We start from the raw sequence: 24,893 nt of genomic DNA on the forward strand, positions 1-24,893 counted from the left end.
TATCATGCTGCACATAATGACCAGTAGAAACATCCGAGGATTAAGAATCAGACCAAGACTACAGTCCTAACTAACTTATCCATTCAAGGAGCATTGATCTAGTACCTATCATGTGTGAACTTCTGGGTTAAATGCTGGGATGTAACACAAAACCCCAACCAGTGGGCTCAGGGGACATTACAGGGGAGGGGGCAGAGAGGATGTAAGAGCCTGCATAAGGAGTGGAGTGCTGGGGAAGGTTCCAGATATCACAGCAGCTGAGACTACAGCGCAAGACCTCCACAAGACTGGTCCACAATCATGGAACTGGGAGAGGAGCCCCCTCCCTAAGGATTTAAAAACAGTTAATGAATGGTTGTTGGTGAAGGGGGTGACATGTTCCTCAGTGCTGTGGCCACGGGGAAAGCATCCAGGCTCCTGAAAACATCCCCGTCCATGCTGTTGGAAGAGCTGGAACACACAACGCCCCAGCCCTCACATACACACAGAGACATGAAAGTAGAAGATGGGATACTTAGGGAGAGGATGGGGACAACCAGGAATGGGAGAGGGATAAGAGAGGGCAATGGAGCAAAGATGACCAAAGCATCTTATATGCATGTATGAAAATGCCACAGCGGAACCACTGTATAAAATACATGCTAACAAAAACACTACAAACTAAACTGCTTTCAACATTTGAGCACTCAGTTCTGCTTCTGATGTTTCCTGCAAACATGAACCATTCACACCAGTGAAGATTCTGCTGGGAAATGGGTCACACACTTATGACTTCTCACTGTTCACGTAGAGAAAAATTACGTGAATTTTAACCGTGCTCTTGGGACTGGAGAGATGGACCAGTGGTTAGAGCACCAACTGCTCTTTCAGTGGACCGGGGTTCAATTCCAGCAACCACATGGTGGCGCACAACCACATGTAACCCTAGTCTTGGGGCATCCAGCCTCAGGCACTCATGTGGCACACAAATATACACACAAGCAACTTACACACACTGAAAACAAAAACAAAACAAAACTCAAGCATACTTTTCATGGGCTGGAGAGGACTAAACAGGTAAAAGCGCTGCCAAGCCTGAGAACGCGAGTTCCACCCTCAGGACCCACTTGGTGAAAGGAGAGCGCCAACACCTGCAAAATGTCTCCTGACCTACGCCCACACATACGCACACACACGCGCACACACACACACGCACATATACGCGCGCACATACACGCGTGCAAACACGCATACACACGCATGCATACACACATGCCCCCCACGTGCCGCACACACGCGCTACACACACATGCACATACACACGCGCACATACACGTGCGCACACACACACACGTGTGCGCACACATGCGCACACACACGCATACACAAACGCACACACGCATGCATACACACATGCCCCCCATGTGCACGCACACACGTGACACACACACGCGCACATACACGCACACACACACGCACACACACGTGTGCACACACACGCGTACACACACGCACGCACGCATACACACATGCCCCCCACGTGCACGTACACACGCGCCACACACACGCACATACATGCGCGCACACACGCACACACGTGTGCGCACACATGCGCACACACACGCATACACACACGCACACATCATGCATACACACATGCCCCCCACGTGCACGCACACACGCGCCACACACACGCACACACACGCGTACACACACGCACGCACGCATACACACATGCCCCCCACGTGCACGTACACACGCGCCACACACACGCACATACATGCGCGCGCACACACACGTGTGCGCACACATGCGCACACACACGCATACACACATGCACGCACGCATACACACATGCCCCCCACGCGCACGCACACATGCGCCACACACATGTGCACACACACGCATACACACACGCACGCATACACACATGCCCCCCACGTGCTCCACACACGCACATACACGCGCGTGCACACACGCACACACGTGTGCGCACACATGCGCACACACACGCATACACACACGCACGCATACACACATGCCCCCCACGCGCATGCACACACGCGCCACACATGAGCACACAGACATACACACGCTCAGCATAACACACAGGCACGGGACTCTTGCTAAAGCTAATGTGCGCTTCTCTGTCACCTCTCTCCCTTGAACAAGCTGCCACGTGCACTGGGCAGGACTGCTAGTTAACTGGTCCCTGTTTGCCCAGGGCTCTCCCGGTCTTAAGACCCAGAGTTCCCCACGTGACAAGCCAGCAAGGACTGCTGGTCAACCTCATGCCAGGGCGCTTTCCACTTGCCCAAGCTGAATTCTGCCTGGGCGTTATTCCTCTGGGTAATTCCCAGCTGGGGAAGGAAACTCAGTTTTTAATGCAAATAGCCCAACAGCGTCTGCCTGGATTTCATAAAGGTTTAGGACAGCTTCACCAGACAGGGTTCTTACTCTCTTTCTAAAGATTTCCGGGCAGAGATTTGCAAAAGCTACCTTGAAAGCCTTCCTTCCATTCATAATCTTTTTAAATCATTAGGTCCAACCTACAATCCTATTGTTTTATTCTCTGCGCCAGACTGAAGAAGGAAATCTTCAGCATAGCAGCCACAAGATCAAGTGGAATTACTGGAGACCTGGGAATGGGACACACCAGAACAGAGCAGAAAGACCCCTGGAGGGCAGCTTTTTGAGGTGTGTGGGGGTATGGGGGGATGTGGGGGGCACATTATAAAACTTTGAGAAGGGCTGGAGAGATGGCTCAGTGGTTAAGAGCACTGCCTGCTCTTCCAAAGGTCCTGAGTTTAATTCCCAGCAACCACATGGTGGCTCACAACCATCTGTAATGAGGTCTGGTGCCCTTTTCTGGCCTGCAGGCATACACACAAACTGAATATTGTATACATAATAAGTAAATAAATAAATATTTAAAAAAAATAAAAAATAAAACTTTGAGAAAGCTGCAAAGTTTGTAGACTGTTGGGTTAAGCAGAAAGCACACAGCTGTGAGGCCTTGTTTACAATCTAGTCTGCTCAGTGTGCCAAGGTGGCCCGCCACAGAGGCCAAGAGAGCGGGCAGGGCCTTTCACTTTCCCCATCACTGCTTTCACCTCATGCCCACCCCCACTGATTGACAACATTCATCCATTTTACAAATTAAAAAAAAAAACTGAAGAGACAGAGCGAGTGAGCCTCATCCTACCATCCAGGAGCTGCATGTGCGGGGTGAAAGACCCTACAGACCCCCTCCTCAAAACCCACAGCTAGCATGCTCCCGGGGGAACGTCCTGTTTGCTTAAAAAAAATTCTCCGGATCAGCAGCCAGCCTGCTCTCGTAAGAACATCCCATGTGCCTGAGAGAGCAGGATGTCTATGAGATAGGAAGACTGAAAGGCAGGATATCGATAAGATAGGACATCAACAAAGCAGGTTGACTGCAAAACAGGATATCTATAAGATAGGAACAGGATGACTGTTGCCAGACATCCATGCTGAGAGAGGAAACCATTCATGCCCCCCCCCCCCCCCCCCCGCCTCATTCCGATAACCACGCTTTTGCTTCTGTAAACTTGCTTTTTGCTCTTCCCTATAAAAAGCCCGCCCTCCAGTTGGCAGGCACACAAGTCTTCCAAGAGATCTTGCCGCAGGCAGGTACCTGTGTCTACTCAATAAACCTCTTGCTAATTGCATCCTGTGGTTGTGGTTTGGTCTCGGAGTGTCCTGGTTCTGGGGTCTTCATCATCGGAGGAAAGGTCCTCTCTGAGGGTCTTTCAGGGGCATGGCTCCTGCTTGCATGGAGTTTGGAGAAACTCTCACAGAAATGTTGCTAAGTAACTCAACAAAGGTAGATCAGAGTTCAGAAAACAGGGGAGAAGAGATGAGGGGAGATTCAGAACCTTTCTACTGAGAATAAACGACATGGAGGCCCTGAGAGAAAGATGTTCGGCTCTGTGACAGAGTTGACACTGTACAGACTGGGGCGGGGGCTCTGAATGCTGTGCTGGCCTTAGGACTCATGTTTCCTACAGCCCAGCATGGCCAGTTCTGTCTCAGATCCCAAGAGTACACACCGTGTGTGAACACATGAGTGGCATTCAGTTCCCCCCAACCTAATCCAATCCTCAAGGTCATTTCAGGGCCTGTTCAAAACAAGGAACAAAGATTCGTGGACTTACCCCTGCGGGGGAACTAGAGTAAACAAGCCCCAGGCGATTCTTACGTCAGACAAGTTAAGACCTGTTAAATCCTGTCTTCAGAAAACCTAACACAGCATCTTAGTCGACAGCAGCCTCCTGGCCATTTTAGAGAATGGAGTGGGATGTTAAAATCATTCAGCTTTCTAAGAAAAAGAAAGGGAAAAATAAAATAAGAGCCCCGTGGAGCTCAATTAGCCAGTCAGGCAGAAGGCCGCTCTCCTGCCCTTCAGTTCCAGGGTCTCTCATTCTGGCTGAAGCAATGTCGGCTCAGAACAGAGCCTATTCCTGCTCAGAGGGCTCAGGAGCACGGTCCTGGTGTGGCGCCATTGCTAATTCAGGAGTTCAGAGTGCCCAAAGCAACTAGATTCTAAGACACCACCGGCTTTGGGAAGAGGGCGTGGATTGGGAACCAAGGCAACCTAAGTTCAAGTGCCAGACCTACCACTCACAGATGACATGGACACTACACGGACCCTCTGGTCTTCGTCCTTCTCAGTTGCAAAGGGGCTAATCAGCCCTGCTCTCAGTCTATTCCCAGAGCACAAAATGGTGGGGGTGGTAGCCTGACCACTGGCCTTAATAGATATTCGCCAACAAATAATGAAGCAGGTAAATGTTTAGCATACTATGAGAGAGGGGGCACCACCACGAGATCAGATCAGTAAAGAGGCTTCTTGGGAGAGTGATGCCTGTGGAAGCGAGAGTGCATGGAAGGACAGCAGGGCCCTCGGGTACGCTGTCACATGGAGGACAATGGCAGTGTGCAGCCCTTCAGGTGCTGAACTTTATTCAAAGACAACACATTTTTCTGGGAGCTGTGGGAACTGAACCCAAGTTCCAGAAAGGAAAGCAGACCTCAGATTTTGGTGACAGCAACTGAAAAGCTGGAGAACTGTGGAGAAGCCAGGCAGGTGGTCTGCAGGCCATGTTACTAACGGTGCCATAGAATTCAAAATGTTTTCTCGTGATCCTTTAGAGATGACGGAAATCATAAGGACTTTCCCGACAGGTGGAGGAGAGGTGGTGAGGGACCGGAGATGAATCAGATGGAAAAGGGCTTGCCATGAGGGCCTGAGTTTGGATTCACAGCACCCACATAAAAATAGGTGTGGTTGTGTGTCTGTAACGGAGATACTGAGGTAGGGCGGAGCTTACTAACCAGTCAGCCTCGGCAAATTGATGAGCTAGCTCTAGCTGGTGAGAGACCCTGTCTCAAAAGACAAGGTGGGAGACCTCCGCACACATGCACACGTACACAAGCATACATGTACAAAACACACATATTCGTGCATGTGCACACATGCACACATGTACAAAACACACATATTCGTGCATGTGCACACATGCATACTCGCACAGTGCACACAGGTAGGGACACTGGGAGACACAAATCATGCATAGAGTCAGCATTTCTGCAAGCATTCAGTGAGAAAGTGGCACCACACTCTACCAGCATGGACCCTGGGTGGCTGGTCCCATCCCGCTGGCCTCAGGAAAAGGCCCGTGCATGCTAATAGCATCTTACTGTTTTACTTCCACATGGTCTGAATTTGATTTAACTCTGCAGCTTCTTCCTCAACAAAGATGAAATACAGCATTGATTGTTTAATGGCTCTTCCGGCTATGAAACCTTTATTAAATAGCAGCCAAACACCCAGCACTGAGGCTGGGAGCAGGGCACAAATCTCTCCCCACTGTGCTGGGGAAGACAGCTGCCCCTGGCCCCCTCCTCTCAGTGTGCAAGGACACTCAGCAAAGGGGCATCGTGGCCTGGAGGGAACATGGAAAACAGCCTACTGTGGCAGGATGCCTGGATCCCCACTCACCAGAAGGGAGGACAGTGACCCCTGAAAGAGACATCTCTCCTGCACTTCCTAGGCACAGCCTGCGTGGGGCAGACAGAGTGCACCAAGCAGATCCAGGTGCGAATTCTGGTTTACCGTGTCCTCATCCCTACAGACAAGGTACGATCCTAACCTGCATGGAGGCTCAATAAGGTGCGTAGTGATGCCAACCCTACTCCGTCCTGAGGACGCATAAATCCTGCTTTGCCGCAGTCTCCGGCGATTGGCTGGGTCACCAGATGTCTCTCTGTCCCTATGGAGGATTTACCCACTATCCACCCCTAAATATACCACAGCATAGCCAGAGCAGCTTCTCACCTGCAAATCTATGCAGCTGCTTTTTCAGGCATGTGCACATGCCTCTTAGGCAGGCATGTGCGCGCACACACATACACACTCAAGCAGGCACACATATACACATAACCACCCCTTAGGTAAGCATACACACACACACACACACACACACTCAAGCAGGCACACATATACACATAACCACCCCTGAGGTAAGCATACATACACATATATATACACAACCATCCCTCAGGTAGGTACATACACAAACGCACACACATCCCTCAAGCAAGCAGGCACACACACAGACACACACACACCCCTCAGGCAGATACAAACAGGTACACAGGCACACGCACACACAGACACAGACACCTACCCACCCACACACACCTCAGGCAGATGCAGACACAGATGCATATACACCTCCATCCATAGCCATTCTTCCTGCAGCCCCCTCAAGTCTTAGTCTGAAGTTCAGGTGTCTCAGGCCAATGCAGGTCACTTCCCCCTCTCACCCTGTGCTCCAGAGGGAGTTAACTGCCTGCAGTGCCCCCGCTTACCAAGTCTTTAAAGCACAACTACCTCCTCAGTCCTGTCCCCTGACAGCTGGCTTGCCCATGCCAGACTCAGCTCAGGGGCGCCTCCCAGCTGAAGCCTCTCTCGACCCTGAGCCCCAGCCGGGCACCCTTGACTTGGCCTCGCCCCCCCCCCTACTTCTCTCACCACAGATCAGGCTCCATAAAGGAGCCCCCACAGAGAGCCGCTGCTTTGTTTGCCCAAGGCTCAGCAGGGTCTGTGGCACAAAGTCAAGCCTGAGGAAATGTTTGAGGAAGGAATGGAAAAATTATTCCAGCCAGTGTTATTAAAATCTGATTCTAGACTATCGCAAGCATTGTGCAGTGGGGTATGAGGACCCAATAGTAAACAAGACACGGCCCTTGCACTGATAGAATTTAAAGCCTACTGGGAAAGAGAAAATTCCAGAAGCAGTAACAATAAAGCTGATGCACACAGCGGAAGAAGAGCCCAGAGAAAGAGTATCCAACCCAGTGGAGTCGTTTTCCTTTGGACAGGGAAGTTGTAGCCGATACTCAAAGATGGAAGGAGGTGTGGGCAGGAGGAGAAGGCAGCAACAGGCGCCGATCTGGACCTGAAAACAGCGGGGATATGGAAGAGGCCGAAGCCTGCTTTGCCACACAAGTCTTTCTGGATACCTCCAGGCTGATCCGTGCTACCCTTCTGTGTCCACCACACTTCATTATTCAAATAGAACTCAGAGGCAAACACAGGGCTCACCGGCCCGTGTGGCTCCTCTGATCATGCTGTTTCTGGGCAGGCTTCTTGCCAGCATTTGAAATTTTGTCTTATTTAGGATAAGGGCTTTTGTGAAGTTGTCTAAGCTGATCTGAAACCCCAGGCCCAGCTGATCCTCCTGCTTCAACATCCAAAATATTTAGGATTATGGTCTCCGGCCCTCAAGGCCAGTCTAGAATATTTTAATTATATTTTAACTCCCCAGAGCATGGCTTATGAGCAATAGCTATTACGTAGTATTGGCATGCTGTCATAATAAAATGATTTGTTGGTTTAAACTAACACCAAGAAACATTCCATCTTAGTAAGCAAACAAGATTATTTTCTATTTGAGTGACTTGATATTTGTAATGAGGCTTTTCTGGCAGATGGCAATCAAGAATTTCATTTTAACAAGCCAGTGTGACGAGTTGACAGCAGAAGACACCACTGATCTAACAGCAGCCTGTGTTTCCAAACAGAGGTGGCTTTAGCAGGTGAGGGAAGACTGGAGCTACACAGAAAACTGTCTGAAGTCCCTCTTTAGAGTCAGTGGTTAAATTTGAAAACTGCAACTCAGTCACCTTGTCTTTACATCTGAATTCAAGTTCAAATCAACAAATACTCCATTGCGATAAACAGCAACCAGCATTAACTTATTAATAAGCTATTACTCTAACAAATTTGTCAATACTAGGACATGTAGAATGCTGACTAGTATATGTTTGCCGAGAAGAGGGCTAAGACAACGTGGTCCTGGCTCAGAGCGCAGTGTCTCACTCGGGCCTTGGAGAACCCATATTTGCTGAGTGACGAGGAAGAGCTCCCAGGCCTAGGGATCCGAAAGGTGTCTCTGTACGCCTTATTTCACGTCTCTTTCTGGAAACGCTCTGCTCACGCTGACAACACTGCTGGAGAAACTCAGCAGCGGTAGTGCTTGGTGGCCACCTGAGCTTATTAAACTGTCATGCAGCGGGGGCCATTTGTGCCTCCCTTTGGTCCCCAGACACAGGGCACTTTTTCCAACAAGCATGCCTTAGGAGTAGGGAGTTTTCTGAGCAGTAACAACCATTAGAGGAACAGCTTTGCAAGGAGCAGAGAGACTTGTAAAGTTTAGTGTTTCTGAGAAAATGTCATAAAACCCACAAGACAGTAAGGTTTTGTGTGAGCATTCTCAGGCAGCCTGGGATTCCCGACCAAAGCCACAAACGCGCAAGCTAAAGAAAACGATGTGATCCCCGAAAAGGAACCTTGCCAGACCGAAGGCTTAGGGGACTCTCCAAAAGCTGGCCCTTTACTTCTGGCCTGAGCTTTGCAATGCCAGAGACGGGCTTGAGCACACTGGGGTCTCTCTCTGTCATCGCCCTTTAAAGAAAGTCGTCATTCTGAAGGGAGTCCAAGTGATGGCACAGCTCAAGCCCACTGTCACCAAACGGTTCTCTGTGCCTGCATCAGCCGATGAAGGCAATGCGCTGTCTGCCATGAACTACTCCTGACGGGCCAGGGACACAGTCTTCACTGGTATGCTCCCCACTCACCCCCACCCCTTGCCAGGTGCCCTAACCTTGACTCTGAGGTCTGCCACGGCATCCTGACCTACCTCTCTGCCTGCAGCCTTCCCTGCAACCCACTCTCCACGGGCATCAGAGGCATCCAAGTCTTCTTGTACACTTAGGAGTGTGCTCCAGCTTCTAAATGCCTGCTGGCAAGGGGAGAATCAGACCAGAAGCTTTCATCCAGGCTAGGCGCCCTGAGAGGCCACATCTTCAGTAGACGAACTAGAAGAAAACCTGCTTCTATATCACGGCCATGGTGAAGGCAAGGACAAATAAGAGGGAAAGGTCTCCCTTGGGATACCTACCATAACACTTCCTCAAAGAGTAGCGGGACAAAATCCATACTATGTCTAGAGTTTTAAAAGTTCAGCTCTCTCTCACACATGTATGTGCACATGCACACACTCTGGCACAGGCTCTCTCTCACACGCACACACGCATGCACGCACATTCACACATCCACACACACGCATGCACACGCTCGCGCGCACTATTAAAAGTTCTGGTTGGTAGATGCTTCTGCAGCAGTCACACGAAATGAAGACCCCACCCACCCCTCCCAGAACGGCTGGAGATCTAAGTTCTGAGCACACGAGTACACCACCAAACAAGGCTTGAGACCTCAGTCAAAATCCCCAAAACAGAAAGATGGGAAAGGGGGGCTGGGTGAGAGAAAATATCACAAGAGAAAATGGGTGAGAACTTTCTAGAATCAATAGGATATCAAAGCCTAGAAAGTGGAATCCCCCCCCCCAAAATTCTAAGCAGAATAAAAGGGAAAGCCTGTCTCCTGGAAGTGCTTCAGGGACTCTGGAGACATCGGAAACAAACAGAAAACTTTACAAGTTTCTGGAGGAAAAGCACACGCAGCCAACACAGGAAAGGGATGGCTAGAAAGGATAAAATAACATAAATATTAGCTACAAAAGCTTGTAAGAATATGGACTGAATGAAAACTCCCCCTAAGGTCCTTATGTTGCTAAGAGAAGAATGAGACAAGCAAGACGGCTCAGCAGTTAATGGCGCTTGCTGCCGAGCTGGAGGCCTGGAATGGAAGCCCAGGATTACATCATCGGAGAGAACAGACTCCCACTAGTTGTCCTCCGACTTCCCCATGTGCACTGTAGCATGTACAGCCATACAAATACGTACAAAATAACAGTAAAGAAAAGGGCTGTAGAAGCTAAAAGCACAGACTGATCTATCAGAGTACCAGAGCTCCTGCCAATACCACATCAGACATCCCACGATTGCCTCCAACTCCAACTCCAGGGGACCCAACACTCTCTTCTGGCTTCGGTCAGCACTAGGTTTACATGCACAAATCTACACACAAATACATAGACATGATTTAAAATAGTGGCGATAACGTAGCCTACTACCCAGGGCTAGTGAGGGACAGACCTCGGAGAACCGACTGCCACTCCTTTACTAGACAAGCACAGGTCTCTTTTGTTTGCTTGGCTTTGTTTTGCTTTTTTAGACAGGGTATCTCTGTGTAGCCCTGAATTCCCTGGAACTTGCTTTGTAGACCAGGCTAGCCTTGAACTAAGAGATCTGCCTGCCTGCCTCTGTCTCCCGAGTGCTGGGATTAAAGGCGTGTGCGCCACTATCACCTGGCAGACTAGCATAATTTTCAACTATATTCTAAAGCTTACCCTTACACCCACAGATAAATGTCACTGCTCATCAAAGAAGCGTCTCTTTATGGAAAATAGAGACCATTAGAGAAAACCACAGTTGGTTATAACACAGTGATAACAGATCAGATGGAGTACAGCCTCTGTAGAAACAGCTATAACTCTAAGGCTCAGGAACCACAGCAGAAGAGGGGAGCAGAAAGACTGTAAGGGACAGACAGCCAGGAATTCTGTGAAATGACAGGAACTCTGCATTCATGATGCCTCAATCATATGACCTAAGCAATGACAATCTCAATAGAGACACACTAACCCAGAAGAGGGAAATCTCACAGGGACTCACCCTAGACAAGAACTGCAGGAAACTAATGGCTGCTTAGAGGGGGAGAATCAGCCTCTCCCAGGGATGAGCCCCTAACTGGTAAACCAATACATAGTGGTCAGCCCTGAATCACACATACACAAGCAACAAAACGACTCAGCAGCTTACATTCATATATTTGTGCATTTTCTATATCGTGTGTGTGTGTGTGTGTGTGACAATAATAATCAAAAAGAGACCATCAGTTTGAAAGGGAGTGGTGGGTAGGGGACGTGGAGGGGATGGAGGGAGGGGACATGGAGGGGTTGGGGGGGAACGTGGAGGGATTGGAGGGAGAGGACCTGGAGGAGTTAGAGGGAGGGGACATGGAGGGGATGGAGGGAGGGGACATGGAGGGGATGGAGGGAGGGGACATGGAGGGGATGGAGGGAGGAAAGGAGGTAAGTAATGTGACAGTATTTAAGTTTAAAACAATAAAGAAAAATTTAAAAATAGTAAAACTAAATCTTTTTAAAAATTAAAAACAACATGATTCTAACTTTAAACTGTGGAATGACACACATGACAAATATTCTAGCAGATAGTTTTAGAAGAATAAAAATAGAAAGTGTAACCAACTCCCAGGCCAGCACAGCAAGAAAATGGGGAAAGAAAAGGTAACCAAAGATAGGAAATCCACAATTACAAGGAGTGATGTCAGCATTACTTCAATAAATTAAGGAACCAGACACAAAACTAAAGCCATGAAATTGATATAATGCAATTCCTAAGGAACAAATACCACATTCTTTTTTGTTTTATTTTTTGATTTTGTTTTTTGAGACAGGATTTCTCTGTGTAGTCCTGGTTGTCCTGGAACTCACTCTGTGGACCAGGTTGGCCACAAACTCACAGAGATCTGCCTGCCTCTGCCTCCCAAGTGCTGGGATCCAAGTGCCACCACTGCCCAGCTTTTTTTTTCTTTAAAGATTTATTTATTTATTATGTATACAGCATCTGCCTGCATATATGCCTACATGCCAGAAAAGAGCATCATTACAGATGGTTGTGAGCCACCACATGGTTGCTGGAAATTGAACTCAGGACCTTTGGAAGAGCATCCAGTGCTCTTAACCTCTGAGCCATCCCTCCAGCCCCCACTACATTCAATAACTAAAGAACACACATTTTTCTCAAGCTTTCATGGAATATTGTAAAAGTTACTGTCTTCATTACTTTTCTTTTTCTGTGACTTCACTGAGGACCTGGCTTTAAAATGTAAAACTCTATCCAGGACAGACAGCGCAACATTGGGACAAACATATTCCTCCAGTTTCCTCCAGGGTGATGGGTTTTATTCAGATGACAGAGGCAGTGGGGCCACAGCTGGGACTCAGTCCCAACATCAATGGCCAGGGAAGCACACAGGCAGCCGAGGACACAAGGCACAGTGCCGGCACACAGTGATGTTCCTTAGGCTTCAAGGGACAGGAACACAGCCACTGTTCTCTGGCCTTTGGGGCGGGGTCTCAAGGCAGTTACAAGGAAAGGGAGGTTCAAAATGAATTAAAGGAACAGCAAGCTTATGCACCTGTCTGCATCACTGTTTGGTATAAAATGTAGTCCGGATGTCAGAAATTCATTAGAGAGAAAGCTAAATCCACCCACATGTTCAAAGCCCCAGGTGCTTGAGGCTGTATGACAATCTTCACAACTATGCTCATTTTTAGAGGTGAAGCAGCTCGTCCAGGCCACAGAGCCATGTGACAGAGGAAACGTTCAAAACCATGTCTATTCTTTTTCCAGACTCCTTGGGAGGTCTGAAAGGGGGAGCAAAGAAACCAAGCCAGGAAAGGCACACTTCTTCCCATTCACACAGCACACCCTTCATTGTCCCCAGTGAAGCCAAAGACAAGGGGCACCTGCTTCACAGATGCTCCATCTCACCCAAACCGGGGTCTGCTATCTGTCATACCCCTGGAGCCCGTGCCGAGCAGGTAGATGTGGGTCACAATTATCTGTGGAATATGTGCTTGGGATAAGCTTAACCGACAGACTGACATCTATGATATGTTTTTCTTATAGTTAATGGAATAGACTAAACAGGCAGCACAGATACAATGTCTCCATTGCCTAGTAGATGGAAAAGGAACGAACTGAAAATCAGCACTGTGTCCAGCCCTGGGTCAAGGCCATGCCCGCACCTTCTCTCGTGCCTCTCACAGAGGCTTGGTAGGGCAAACATCATCACAGCTCAAGGAGCTGAGCCTCTGGAGAGTGTCCGGAGTGCACTCTCCAAACAGCTAACAGCAAGGATTTTAACCCTTGGCGACCTGGTCCTTTCTCCTAGAGCAGGCAGCTGAAAGAGGCCAATGACTTTCACAATCTGCTCTTCTTCGGGAATGGATTTCAAAGGGAAACAAAAATGTATGTGAGGATTTTTGTATTCAACATCAGCTGACGTAAAAACAGGATCCAAAACTACTGGCAAATGAAAGAATGATGTATAGTGTGTGTTCTGTTCTTAGAAAACAGTCCCAGAAAATACTACACCTGCTAAAAAAAGTTAATGTGCAGTCATTACAGCCCCTGAACATGAGCCTGGAATTTACTGTCTTGAAGGGCTGATTGAGACGTTAGTCTGGGTGCCAGAGCTATTACACATATTGCTCAAATACCAGCAGTAGTGAGTTGTGATTTTTATGTAGTGACAAGTTTAACTAGCAAAGGGGAAATTCTGGTGGATTAGACGTTAAAATAACATGTCTGCTGAAGGAGAACATTTGATGGAGTGGGGTATAAACTGTTCTCAAGTATAATGCTCTTTTCAAAAATACGACATAAATTGCACTATCGTTAAAACTCAAAAGGGAAGGGGGTGGGAAAAGCACCCTGGTTTTCAATTTGTACTATGCCTTTTCCCAGAAGGAATCAGAGAGAGATGCAAATCACAGGCTAGTTTCCATGGAGGAACCACCAGACAGCCTAGAATCCCATCTGTGGCCTGGGGAGCCACCAGACAGCCCAGCAACACCTATGTGGCCCGAGGAACCACCAGATAGTCCAGCATCACCTCTGTGGCCTGGGGAACCACCAGACAGCCCGGAATCACTTCTGTGGCCTGGGGAACCACCAGACAGCCCGGAATCACTTCTGTGGCCTGGGGAACCACCAGACAGCCCGGAATCACTTCTGTGGCCTGGGGAACCACCAGACAGCCCGGAATCACTTCTGTGGCCTGGGACACCACCAGACAGCCTGGCATCGCCTCTGTGGCCTGGGACACCACCAGACAGCCTGGCATCGCCTCTGTGGCCTGAGAAGACAGGACTGGAAGGAGTGGGTGCTGAGTGTTCATCGTCCAGGCTGGGTGTATTTCAGCATGCTTTAAGTGCTGTTTGTCATACTGCTCTACTGGCTCTGAGTGACTCTGCTGTCATTTGAGAGTTACAGATTGGATGGAAAAGAAGGGATTGGAAGTGGAGAATTATAGAACTCCCACAAAAGGAGCTTTGGAACATAACTGATGACTGCTCAAAGCTGCCTCTCTTGCTTAGATGTTGGCCTGCCTCACTTTCTCCAGTCATTATCTGGGGGTGGCGGGGGGGGGGTGGCCTAGCTCCTTGCAGGATGACTTTTAACAAAGGATAGCAAAAAAAGATGGTTTAGGATTGTACGCGGGTGACAAATTCTAGACCTGGATGGCTCTGTCGCTTATCACCTGTGTAGCCTTGGGCTAGTCGTGTACCAATCTCTCAGACCTTGGTTTTCTTGTCTCTGAACAGGAAATGATGCTAGCATCTGCCTGAGATTAGCGTGAGGAAGAGATTAATAAACTCAGTGCTCCATCCACTTGTTTTCTAAATGTTTTACTACAGCTACTCATTTAAATTGTTTTTTATGATTCTGTGTGTATGGGTGTTTTGCCCACATGTATGTCTGTGTACCACATAAGTGCCTGGTTCCCATAAAAGTTATCCCTCAGAACTAGTTCCCATAAAAGTTATCCCTCGGAACTAGAGTTGCGAACATGTGAGCCACCATGGGATGCTGGAGCTCAAACCCAGGTCCTCTGGGAAAACAGTCAGTTAACTGCTGAGCTATCTCTCCAACCCCCAATTTGTCCAGTGTTAGTGTGTGTGTGTGTGTGTGTGTGTGTGTGTGTGTGTGTGCGTGCGCCATCTGTACATGTGGGCGTGCCCGAGAGTTCCTGTGGAAGGCAGAGGACAACTTACAGGATCCTGTCAACAGTCAGTTCTCATCCTTCACTGTGTGGGTCTTAGGCCTGGAGGTAAGCATCTCTACTCACTGAGTCATTATGCCGGCCCCTCGATCCATACTCTTAAAAAAACTATTTATTTATCTAATACTTTTATGTGTGTGGGCGTTTTGTCTGCATGTATGTCTGCACACCATGGGCTTCAGATCTCCTGGAACTGGATTTACAATTGTGAGCCTCCTTCCATGTGGGTGCTGGAAACTGAACCTGGGTCATCTAGAAGAACAGCCAGTGCTCTAAACTGCTGAGCCATTTCTCCAGCTCCTTAATCCACTTGGTGTTACACCTGGCACATACACCTAATAAATAGTAACTCACATGCCACGAATGGTAAGACAGGACAGTAGTGTTCCCGTGCAGTTCAGAAGATACACTGGAGTGTCAGCAACGGCTCTCAGGACAGGGACTGTGCAAACCATTGCCACAAGTGACCTACTATCAAATCTCTCAGATCCCCCATTCATGTTTTCTGGGGTTCAAGGTCTGACATCTTCAAGGAAGGTGGTTCACACACATCTATTTTCTGTGGTGTCTTTTCTCCAAGGCCTCCTTAAATGAAGGTGGCAAGTTAAAAAAGAAAAAAGGAAGGAAGGAAGGGAGAGAGGAAGGGAGGGAGGGAAGGGAGACAGGGAGGGAGGGAAGGAGGAAGGAAAGCATGCAGGAGATGGGAAGGGAATTTTCTACAGAGCCTCCAAATGTGAGCCGGGAACCATCCCACTTTGTCAGTGGTGATTTGAGGACACGTGACTTTGTCAACTGAGAATCACTTTATTCACATCTGCAGATTTACAGAGCTACCATCTGTGAATTCGCTCTTGCAGAAACAGTGTGAACATGTGGACACAGGTGAATTTGATCCGCCCAGAACTAAAAACTGAACCATCTGAGTTAGCATGAGGCACGCGGGCAAGGGAAACTGTGGAACAGTGCAGACAGGAATGCATGCTTCTTAGCATGGTCTGCAGCTGGCTCTCTGTTCCCTGCATGCTCCCTAAGCCAGCAACATGTCACTCCTATACCTGAAACCTGGCCCTGACTCCCTGCCTCGCCCACTCAGGCCCCAGACAGGACTGTGGCCATCTGGTTTGCAGCTTGGTGCCTCTTCAGTGAGACCTCTTGTACAATAAGGAGCCTAGTTTATTCATATCCACTGCTGCCGTCTGCAGACGAGCAGGGAACTGAAGCCTGCCCACCCCAAGTGCTAGCTCTGCCCCTGACTCACATATGGCCCCGCATAGGTCAGCATTTTTGTACTTCAGTTTTCCCATCTATAAAATGGATACGATAATGCAGCTACTGTAGTGAGTGCTTAGGAAGTTTAAATACTTGTCTGGTATAGACTAAGGGCTCATTATTGTGGACATCATGGTGATTTTTAGATATGTGTGGAATTACAAAGAAACCCAAACAGGAAGGGCAAGTGTTCCTAGTCACTGAGCACATTTTGCATTCACGGGCTAGCTCAGGGCTCTGTGAAGAGGACCACAGTGGAATGGTTCTTCCTACACACCTGCAAAGAGAGAGCGGACCTTCACGCTGATTGACAGTCCTGGCCTTCCTTCATTTATTTGTTTTGTTTTTTGAATCAAGGTCTTGCTATGTAGCCCAGGTTTGCCTTGAGCTGGTGATCTTCCTGCCTTGGCTTCCCAGGTCCCTGTGTGAGACTGCCAGCATGACCTTCCTTCTCTTGGGCTACCCACTCACCTCCCCCACAGCCAGCATGACCTTCCTTCTCTTGGGCTCCACTCACCTCCACCACAGCCAGCATGACCTTCCTTCTCTTGGGCTCCACTCACCTCCACCACAGCCAGCATGACCTTCCTTCTCTTGGGCTCCACTCACCTCCCCCACAGCCAGCCTGCAGAACTCCCACACTCCTCAGCAGTACAGGCAGACACATCAGCCCACATGCCCCAAAGAGGCTCTCCACAAGTCAACACTGCTTCCACCACACATGCACAAACTGAGGCCTGCAAGGGCTGTGTGTCTGTACTTTGTTAGTACCGAGTCCGTCTCTATATTACTCGTCATTTTGTCTTAGATGCTAAGGATGCAGCAATTATAGGGGAAAGTCAGTTCCGTAGGCTGGTGTTTTGAAACCCCATGTTCTAGTATACCCAATGACATACGTGTTATGCTACAAACATCCAGACATTCATTTGCTGGGTATCTCTTGAACACAACACAGGAACACAAGTCCCTTAGGAAGGGTGGCATTAAGTAAATCATTAAGTCACAGTGAAGTTTTTTTGTTGTGACTAAATTATGTTCAAATATGCTAGAATGAGCATCTTTACCTGCATGCCAACATGCTTTGCACGTGTCAGAAGGCAGGCCTGGGATGGTGGGGCAGTCAAGGTAGGGTCCTAGGAAGCGCCCACTCTGCTGGGCTCCCTGACAAGGGTTTAACACTGTCATCCGGTGCTGACAGTGGGAGACTGGGAGCCTGAATGTGCTCCACCTACCCTCATTGTTCAGATGAGCACACTGAGGCCTCAAGAATTTCACGTAATTGTCCAAAGTAGTACAGCTGATGGACGGGAGCCTCAGACTTCTGTATGGGCTTGCAAGGCTTCTTTTCAAGAACAGGCCCCATCCCATCACACGATGGCATTCCGGCTCACTGCTACTGCCTTCCTTCCCTCTCAGGTGCACTCCCGGTCTGGGAGCCACAAACACTGCTCCTCTGCGGGGGCCCATGCGGCTCCCCTACCAGAGATCCAGAGGCCACATCACTAAAAAAACCTCTGCCCGCTGTGGACACTCAAGACTCCTTTGGGCTTCACTCCCCCAGGAAGCTGTGCTGGGGCTGGCCTCCTCCGCTCCCACAGCGTATAGAAACACTCATCACGTAATATGCTCACACATTCAACAAATATTTATTGAGCAACATCCATATGCCAGAGACCTTTGAGTACAGCAATAACAAAACACAATGCCTGCCCTCGAAGAGCTTACATTCTGGTGAACAAAATGATAAGCCAACAAAACAGTGTCAGGTAGAGCTCCATGCTGTGAGACAGCAGCAAGGCTGGAGACCTCTCTCAGGATGTGCCATCTCATCAGAGCTCTCCAGAGGCCACAGAGGAAGCCATGCACACAGCTGGGGAAGGAGTGCAGCGCAACAGTGGCTGCAGCAGCGACAGAGGCAGCAGCAGCGACAGAGGCGGCAGCAGCCCTACCGATGCAGACACCTATTGTTGCATTCATTCCCTTCTCAACTACCAACGCCCGAAGGCAAGGGCACAAGGTGTGACTACCTCAGCCCCGCACAGAACTTAGTATGGCCACAAGGGGTATTTACAAAATAAGAGAACGAACCTGGGTTGGGTTGGCTGAGCTGTCCTTAAACCCAGTGAACAAGATCAAGCCTGCTTTCTGTGCCTTGAACACTGGCCCTGGCTGGCCAGACTGCATCCTTAGCCATGTCTGTCCCTGGACTCTCTTCACTAGGACTGCACACTGACAAGTCCACGTTTACCTTTCTGGCCCTCCCCTCTGTGGGCTGGACATGGAACTTTATCTACAAATCTAGACACTGTAGAACCGAGTCTTCCCGCTCCTTCTGACCACAGCGGACCTTCCTGCGGTCATCTCTCCAGTTTCTGACTTCATTAAACCACGTCTACCATAGCCTCAGCACAGGCTCTGCCCCTGTCCTGGTGCTCTCTGCGGCAGATCGCTCCCAAAAGCTGTCAATAGCTCCCATGCTCTAACCAAGCCAACAGGCCTTATTTACTTCGCTGATGGCAACAGAAACCTCTGGGATTCATTGGTGCTTTGCCGCACACCCTAAAAGGGCAGAAATGACATCAAGGGTGAGTGATTCATCTCCTCACGCTTCCAGCCCCCACTGACTGAACCTGCTCCATGCCCGGAATCATACACTAGCGTGGTCTGCGGTGGTGTCTGCGGGGGCGGGGATGGAAGGGAGAGTGATAAAAGTGGCTTGTCACTTACGGAAGACTTGTATGATCACTAGGCAGTAAGCCCCCTCAAGGTAACTACCCGGCTTCACTTTACAGAGGTTAACAGGCCAAAGAAGAAGAGCAGCTTGCTCAAGGTCGCACAGCTAAGTAGCAGGGTGTTAGCAGGCTGTAGTGAGGCGTCGTCAAGTACCAACCTGGCTCAAGAGCGGAGTGGAACTCTAAGCACTAAAGTTTACAAAACTTTAAATAGGACTGAGATGAAGAAAATGAAAGTCGGTAACGGAGACTACAGACATGCGGAGCCAGGGCAAGGGCTGCGCTGCCCGGGAAAGCGGCTCGGGGCCTGGAAGGACGACCCCCCTGTGCCCACGCGGCGGCGGGCCTCACCTCCTTCCACCTGAGCTGCCGAAGGCTGATCTTCAGCGCGTCCAGGGACGTGCGCGCCTTGGAGCTGTCCACGGTGACCGGCCGCGACGAACCCGAGCCGCGCCGGTACCGGCCCCGGCCCCGGCTCCGGCTCCGGCCCTTCGCGAGCTGGCACAGGGCCCGCGCCGCCGGCCTCGGCGGGGCCTGGGGCAGCGCGGGCGGCAGCCGCCGGGCGACATGGACGTCGCCTTCCTCAGCCGCGCGGGGTCGCGCAGGGACCGGGAGCACGGCCTTGGGCTGCTCCTCCCGCGCCGGGCTCTCGGGCTCCCCGGCAGCGCCCGCGTCCACGCTCAGCTGCTCCTCCTCCGCCTCCTCCGCCTCCTCCGCCGCGACCTCCAGCTCCCGCTCCGGGCTGCCGCGCTGCATGGCGCTCAGGGCCGGTGCCGGCGCCACAGCCACCGCCGCCGCCGCCGCTCCACTGCCCCGGCCCGCGACCAAACTGCCGCCGTCGCCGCCGCCGCCACGCGCTCCCCGCCTGAGCCCGTTGCCATGATCGTTCAGGCTCCGGTTGACAGGTATAGTCGCCTCCTCGGGACGGGGCCCGGAAAGGGACAATCGCCTGCCGAGGCACCGCGACCTCACAAGCGAGCGCGCCCACGTGACCAGTCCTGTCACAGAGGCGGCGGCAACCATCTTGGAAGAGGGCAGCGAGCAGCTCAGGCCCTTCACCGCGGACCTCGCTAGGTTGCTGAACGCCCAGAAGTTGTCCAGCTGATAGCGAGGTTGAGGGTAAAAGGTGTTGAGATCCAGTTCGGCTCCCGAGCCTGGAAGGAGGAGGACTTTGTGAGGAGCGATATGTTTTGCAAACACAAGACTCAGTTTCCCTAGCCTTACACTCTCTGGGTAATTCCAGACCATCCCCCCACTCATCCCTATTCTGTGAGCGCCAGACTGAGAGGGGAGACCACCTTCGCTGGCTTTCAGGTATCTCCCACGGGATAGAGAAGCCCTGAAGATTTCCATATGCACAGGGGACAGCAACAATTTTTTGTTTGTTTTTGTTTTTCGAGACAGTGTTTCTCGGTAGCCTTGGAGCCTGTCCTGGAACTAGCTCTTATAGACCAGGCTGGCCTCGAACTCACAGAAATCCGCCTGACCCTGCCTCCCCAAGTGCTGGGATTAAAGGCGTGCTCCCGGCAGCAACAATTTTTTTATAGTAAAATTGTGTATGTGTGTGTGTATACACATATATATGTGTGTGTGTATATATATATATAAATATTACCATTTTTACTTTTTTCATTTGTTATTTTATGTGGATAAGTGCCTGCATGTATGTATGTGTCCTACGTGTGCACCGGCTGCCCAAGGAGGCCAGAAGAGGGCATCAGATTCCCTGAAACTGTAGTTAAAGTTTTGGGTTACCATGGGGTGCTAATCAAAGCCAGGTCCTCTGGAAAGGCCTCCAAGTGCTCTTCCCCTCTGAGCCATGTCTCCAGGCCTCATTTTAACTATTTTTAATACGCAGTCCGGTGGTAGGCATTACTTTCAGATTGTTGTGTGTACCATCACTACGGCAGATCTCTAGAACTTTCCATATTGAAAGCATACCCATGAACTAACTCCTGGGTTCTTTGCTCCACCCCCAAGCCTGGATACGGCAGTTCCACTTCCGCCCTGATGAATCTAACCACTGGGCCCTCTTGTGTTAGTCTTGTTTGGCCCTCGAGGTCTTCACGTCATAGCAGGTGTCAGACTTTCACTCTACCTTAAAACTTACAAATGCTGTGTGTGCATACATAGTATTTTCCATATGCCCATCTAAGCGTTTTGGGTTATTTTAATAACCCCTTGACTCTTGTGACTATAAGTGCCATTAATATTTGTGTACAAGGATTTCTTTGAACCCCTGCTTTCAATTCTTCATAGCTGCCACAATTTTGTTATTGTTGTTGAGATGGTCTCTTTGTTAGCCCTGGCTGTCCTGGAACTCACTATACTATCTGGCCTCAACCTCACAGAGATCCGCCTGCCTGTGCCTCCTGAGTGCTGGGATTAATGGTGTGCATCACTATCCCCAGGTAAGGTTGCTGTAAAATCTTAAAACCAGTCTCTCTTCTCCTGCCTAAGGGAGACACATTTAGGTGGGCTTGAGGTTTTAGGAAAAGGAGTTAGAGTTGTAACAGAAACCTGGACTGACCAGCAGCCATGACTGCACTTGGCTGAATTCTGCCTCATTTGCTTTAAGGGTTCTGGAGGAAGGTGGCCCCTTCCCCCATTTCTCCAAAAGTCTCGTTTCCTTGGCCAGTAATCTCAGCGCATGACTTAGTTGCCTCAAAGCTCACCATAGCTTCAAGAGCACCAAGCCGCCTTTGCAGCAGCCACGATGCTTTTGTTCAAGCCCCTTTACTGAGGGACTTGGGACGCTCATTTATGAAGCAGGATCCGAAACCCTCTTCCAGAGACTGTGACATACAACATCTGGTTGAGTCTGTGAGTGTGATTGTTAAAATTGCCCCTCTGCTTGTTCTAAATCAGAGTCAAGCTGGAGGCTCCCAGAGCTGTCCGTGGTATCTGAAAGATGCCTTCACTGCCCAGCCATTCTTTCTTCTTCTACACCCCTAAATCCTGTTCCTCTTGCCCTCCTGGTGTCTGTAGTTTCAGTAGTTGCCACTACCCTCATTCACTAAAGTTTGAAAATTGCCAAGGCTTAACAGACCCCACTCCCCCCTTTCTTAAAGCCAGTCCAGCCCTAAAGTCTTGTGGGTTTTACAGTAAGGTTCTGTTCCTCTTGCCTGCCATCCCTGCTTCAATCAGCAGCTGCCTCTGATCTGAGCTGTTGCAGCAGCCTCCTCCTAGGAGTCTCTGCCTCTCATCTGTTATACTCCTGTCCATTCACACTACGGCTAGAACTTCCCGTTCCCGTTCACACTGCGGCTGGAACTTACCATCCTGTTCACACTTTCACACTGTGGCTGGAACTTCCCATCTGTTCACACTGCGCTGGAAGTTCCCATCCGTTCACACTGCAGCTGGAACTTCCCATCCATTCACACTGCAGCTGGAACTTCCTGTCCATTCACACTGCAGCTGGAACTTCCCGTCCGTTCACACTGCAGCTGGAACTTCCCGTCCATTCACACTGCAGCTGGAACTTCCCATCCATTCTCACTGCAGCTGGAACTTCCCATCTGTTCACACTGAGCTGGAACTTCCCATCCATTCACACTGCAGCTGGAACTTCCCATCCGTTCACACTGCAGCTGGAACTTCCCATCCATTCACACTGCAGCTGGAACTTCCCGTCCATTCACACTGTAGCTGGAACTTCCTGTCCATTCACAGTGCAGCTGGAACTTCCCGTCCATTCACACTGCAGCTGGAACTTCCCGTCCATTCACACTGCAGCTGGAACAGCTCCCTCCTTGCTTAGAAATCTCCCCTAGTTTCCCAGCATCTCTCCATAAACTTCAAGCATGTGCATTGTCTCAAGACTTTCTGATCCCCATTTCTGGAACACACCCTCTCTTTGCTTCTGTGACTTACTTAGTACCCACTGTTCCCTCCACCTGGTGTCCCTGGTGATCCCTCCTTTGTGTCTCTGCCAGGGGAACTCAGGCTCATCCTGGATGCTGTCTTTTTGAGCAGCTTTCCCCAGTGCCCTCAGGAGGGAGTAGTTACTCTCTGTATTGATGGAATACATGATAACCCTCCGCCACAGCCTGACTGTCATAGAAAACTCATCTCAGACTCCTCCCTCAGTCTAGGCAAGAACAAATCAGACTGATGTCTCTCTAGAAGAAGCCAGAACATGGCGGTCTGCAAAAAGCAGTATGAATTCAGTAACAAATGTTTTACAACTTACCAAATCTGGGACGATCAGCCCACATAGGGATAGCTACTTTAGCAGCACACCCATGATCTCGCCACCTCAAGGCCTTTACATGCGCCCTTCCTCTGCCTAGAACACTCTTCAGCTTTCAGTGTGCATCTGCTGAGAGGCCTCTGATCTCCCAACCTACAGCAGTCCTCTCCAGGGGAGATAATTACAGAGACTGAAAATCAAGACGAAGCCGGAGGCCACATGGTTACTTGAAGTAATAGAACTGCTCAGCAGTTCCAGGAATGGTGAGTTCCCCATGAATTACAAGCCAGGCTCTCCATCAGACATAGACTATACGCTTGATTTTTAGAATGGGGCAGGCAGAAAGACAGGGTGGCCACTGCAGAGGCCATGGTTAGAGTCAGTGGAGAAGGAGCCAAGTGCTGTGCCCGCTGGGTCACAGTCCCTGAGGCTCCATCCACCAGCTGAGGATATCCCTGCTTCAGATGCTCCTGCGCCAGTGGAGGGCCTCGCTGAGAGAAGAGATCACCATGGATGCAAGCAGAGAACATCTGCCTTTGGGACTGGGGATGCCAACTGGACAGGATGAAACCCAAGTCTTGGAGAAGAAAGAGCAGGGCCCAAAGGGCCCATTGGAGCCCCATTGTCAGGAGCTTTGGACACAGCCAGGTAGCTCTGACTAATCAGGAAAACCCCCCAAATATGTCAGTGGGCATCCCGACCCTGTGCCTCCAAGAGAAGCATCCACTGTGACTGCTGGGAGCTAGAGTAGGTCAGGGTGAGGAACTGCCTTACAGCCCCAAGGTGGGAGTTTGCTTGTCTGTTTCCATGACTGCGTCATCAGCCTAGGGGCCAGAAGTGAGGGATGCTCTAGTCCAGTGCCTGGCAGAGAGGAGGCACTCGGGATCTTATGAATGAATGAGTGAATGCGTGAGGGATAATGTCCGTGGTTCAGCTACTCCACACCGAGGAAACAGTTAATTTGGCAAGTGCTGCCTGTGACTGCCTTAGCCCTAGAGGAGAAGTCAGTGATGTAGCATCAAGGGAACGGTCCAAGCACTGTAATTACTGTGTTTAAAAACTGCCCAACATAAAGAGGGCCTGAAAGGATTCAGAGACAAATAGGAACAGCTGTGGTGCTGGAGACACGGGATCTTGCTTGAATTTTTCCTTTCAGTTTTGGGAGATTGTAGCAGCCTTGTGGCTCTTCATGCCCCCGAACTCCCAAGTCAACTCTATTTCTGGAGGCTTCTTTGAGGACTTAGAAGGCAGCTTTGCATCCCGATCTATTATTGGTGAGTAACTGCCCTCTAACAGGCCCTGGACTGATCATTTTGCAGGTGTCCTGCTGTTTCTCTGGGACAGCTCC

The 24,893-nt window shown here is 50.0% G+C and overlaps 1 protein-coding gene across 6 annotated transcripts in view; it reads right to left on the minus strand.

Moving 5' to 3' along the window:
• The window catches only part of Ttll11 (tubulin tyrosine ligase like 11), a 234,613-nt gene extending 214,240 nt beyond the window's left edge, over positions 1-20,373 (minus strand). For 4 of the 6 annotated variants that reach the window (XR_012911832.1, XR_012911833.1, XM_075986024.1 and 1 more), the window contains exon 1: positions 19,702-20,247. Coding sequence is in view for 3 of the 6 variants with exons in the window: in XM_075986024.1 (XP_075842139.1) it covers positions 19,702-20,106 (405 nt within the window). In the remaining 3 variants the exon portion in view is untranslated. Of the gene's footprint in view, positions 1-19,701 lie in introns of all 6 variants that reach the window. The other 2 variants (XM_075986022.1, XM_075986025.1) reach the window with 2 other exon arrangements.
• Between the last annotated feature and the right edge of the window lie 4,520 nt (positions 20,374-24,893).

Source organism: Microtus pennsylvanicus, chromosome 9, assembly GCF_037038515.1.
Source record: "Microtus pennsylvanicus isolate mMicPen1 chromosome 9, mMicPen1.hap1, whole genome shotgun sequence".
NCBI lineage: Eukaryota > Metazoa > Chordata > Mammalia > Rodentia > Cricetidae > Microtus > Microtus pennsylvanicus.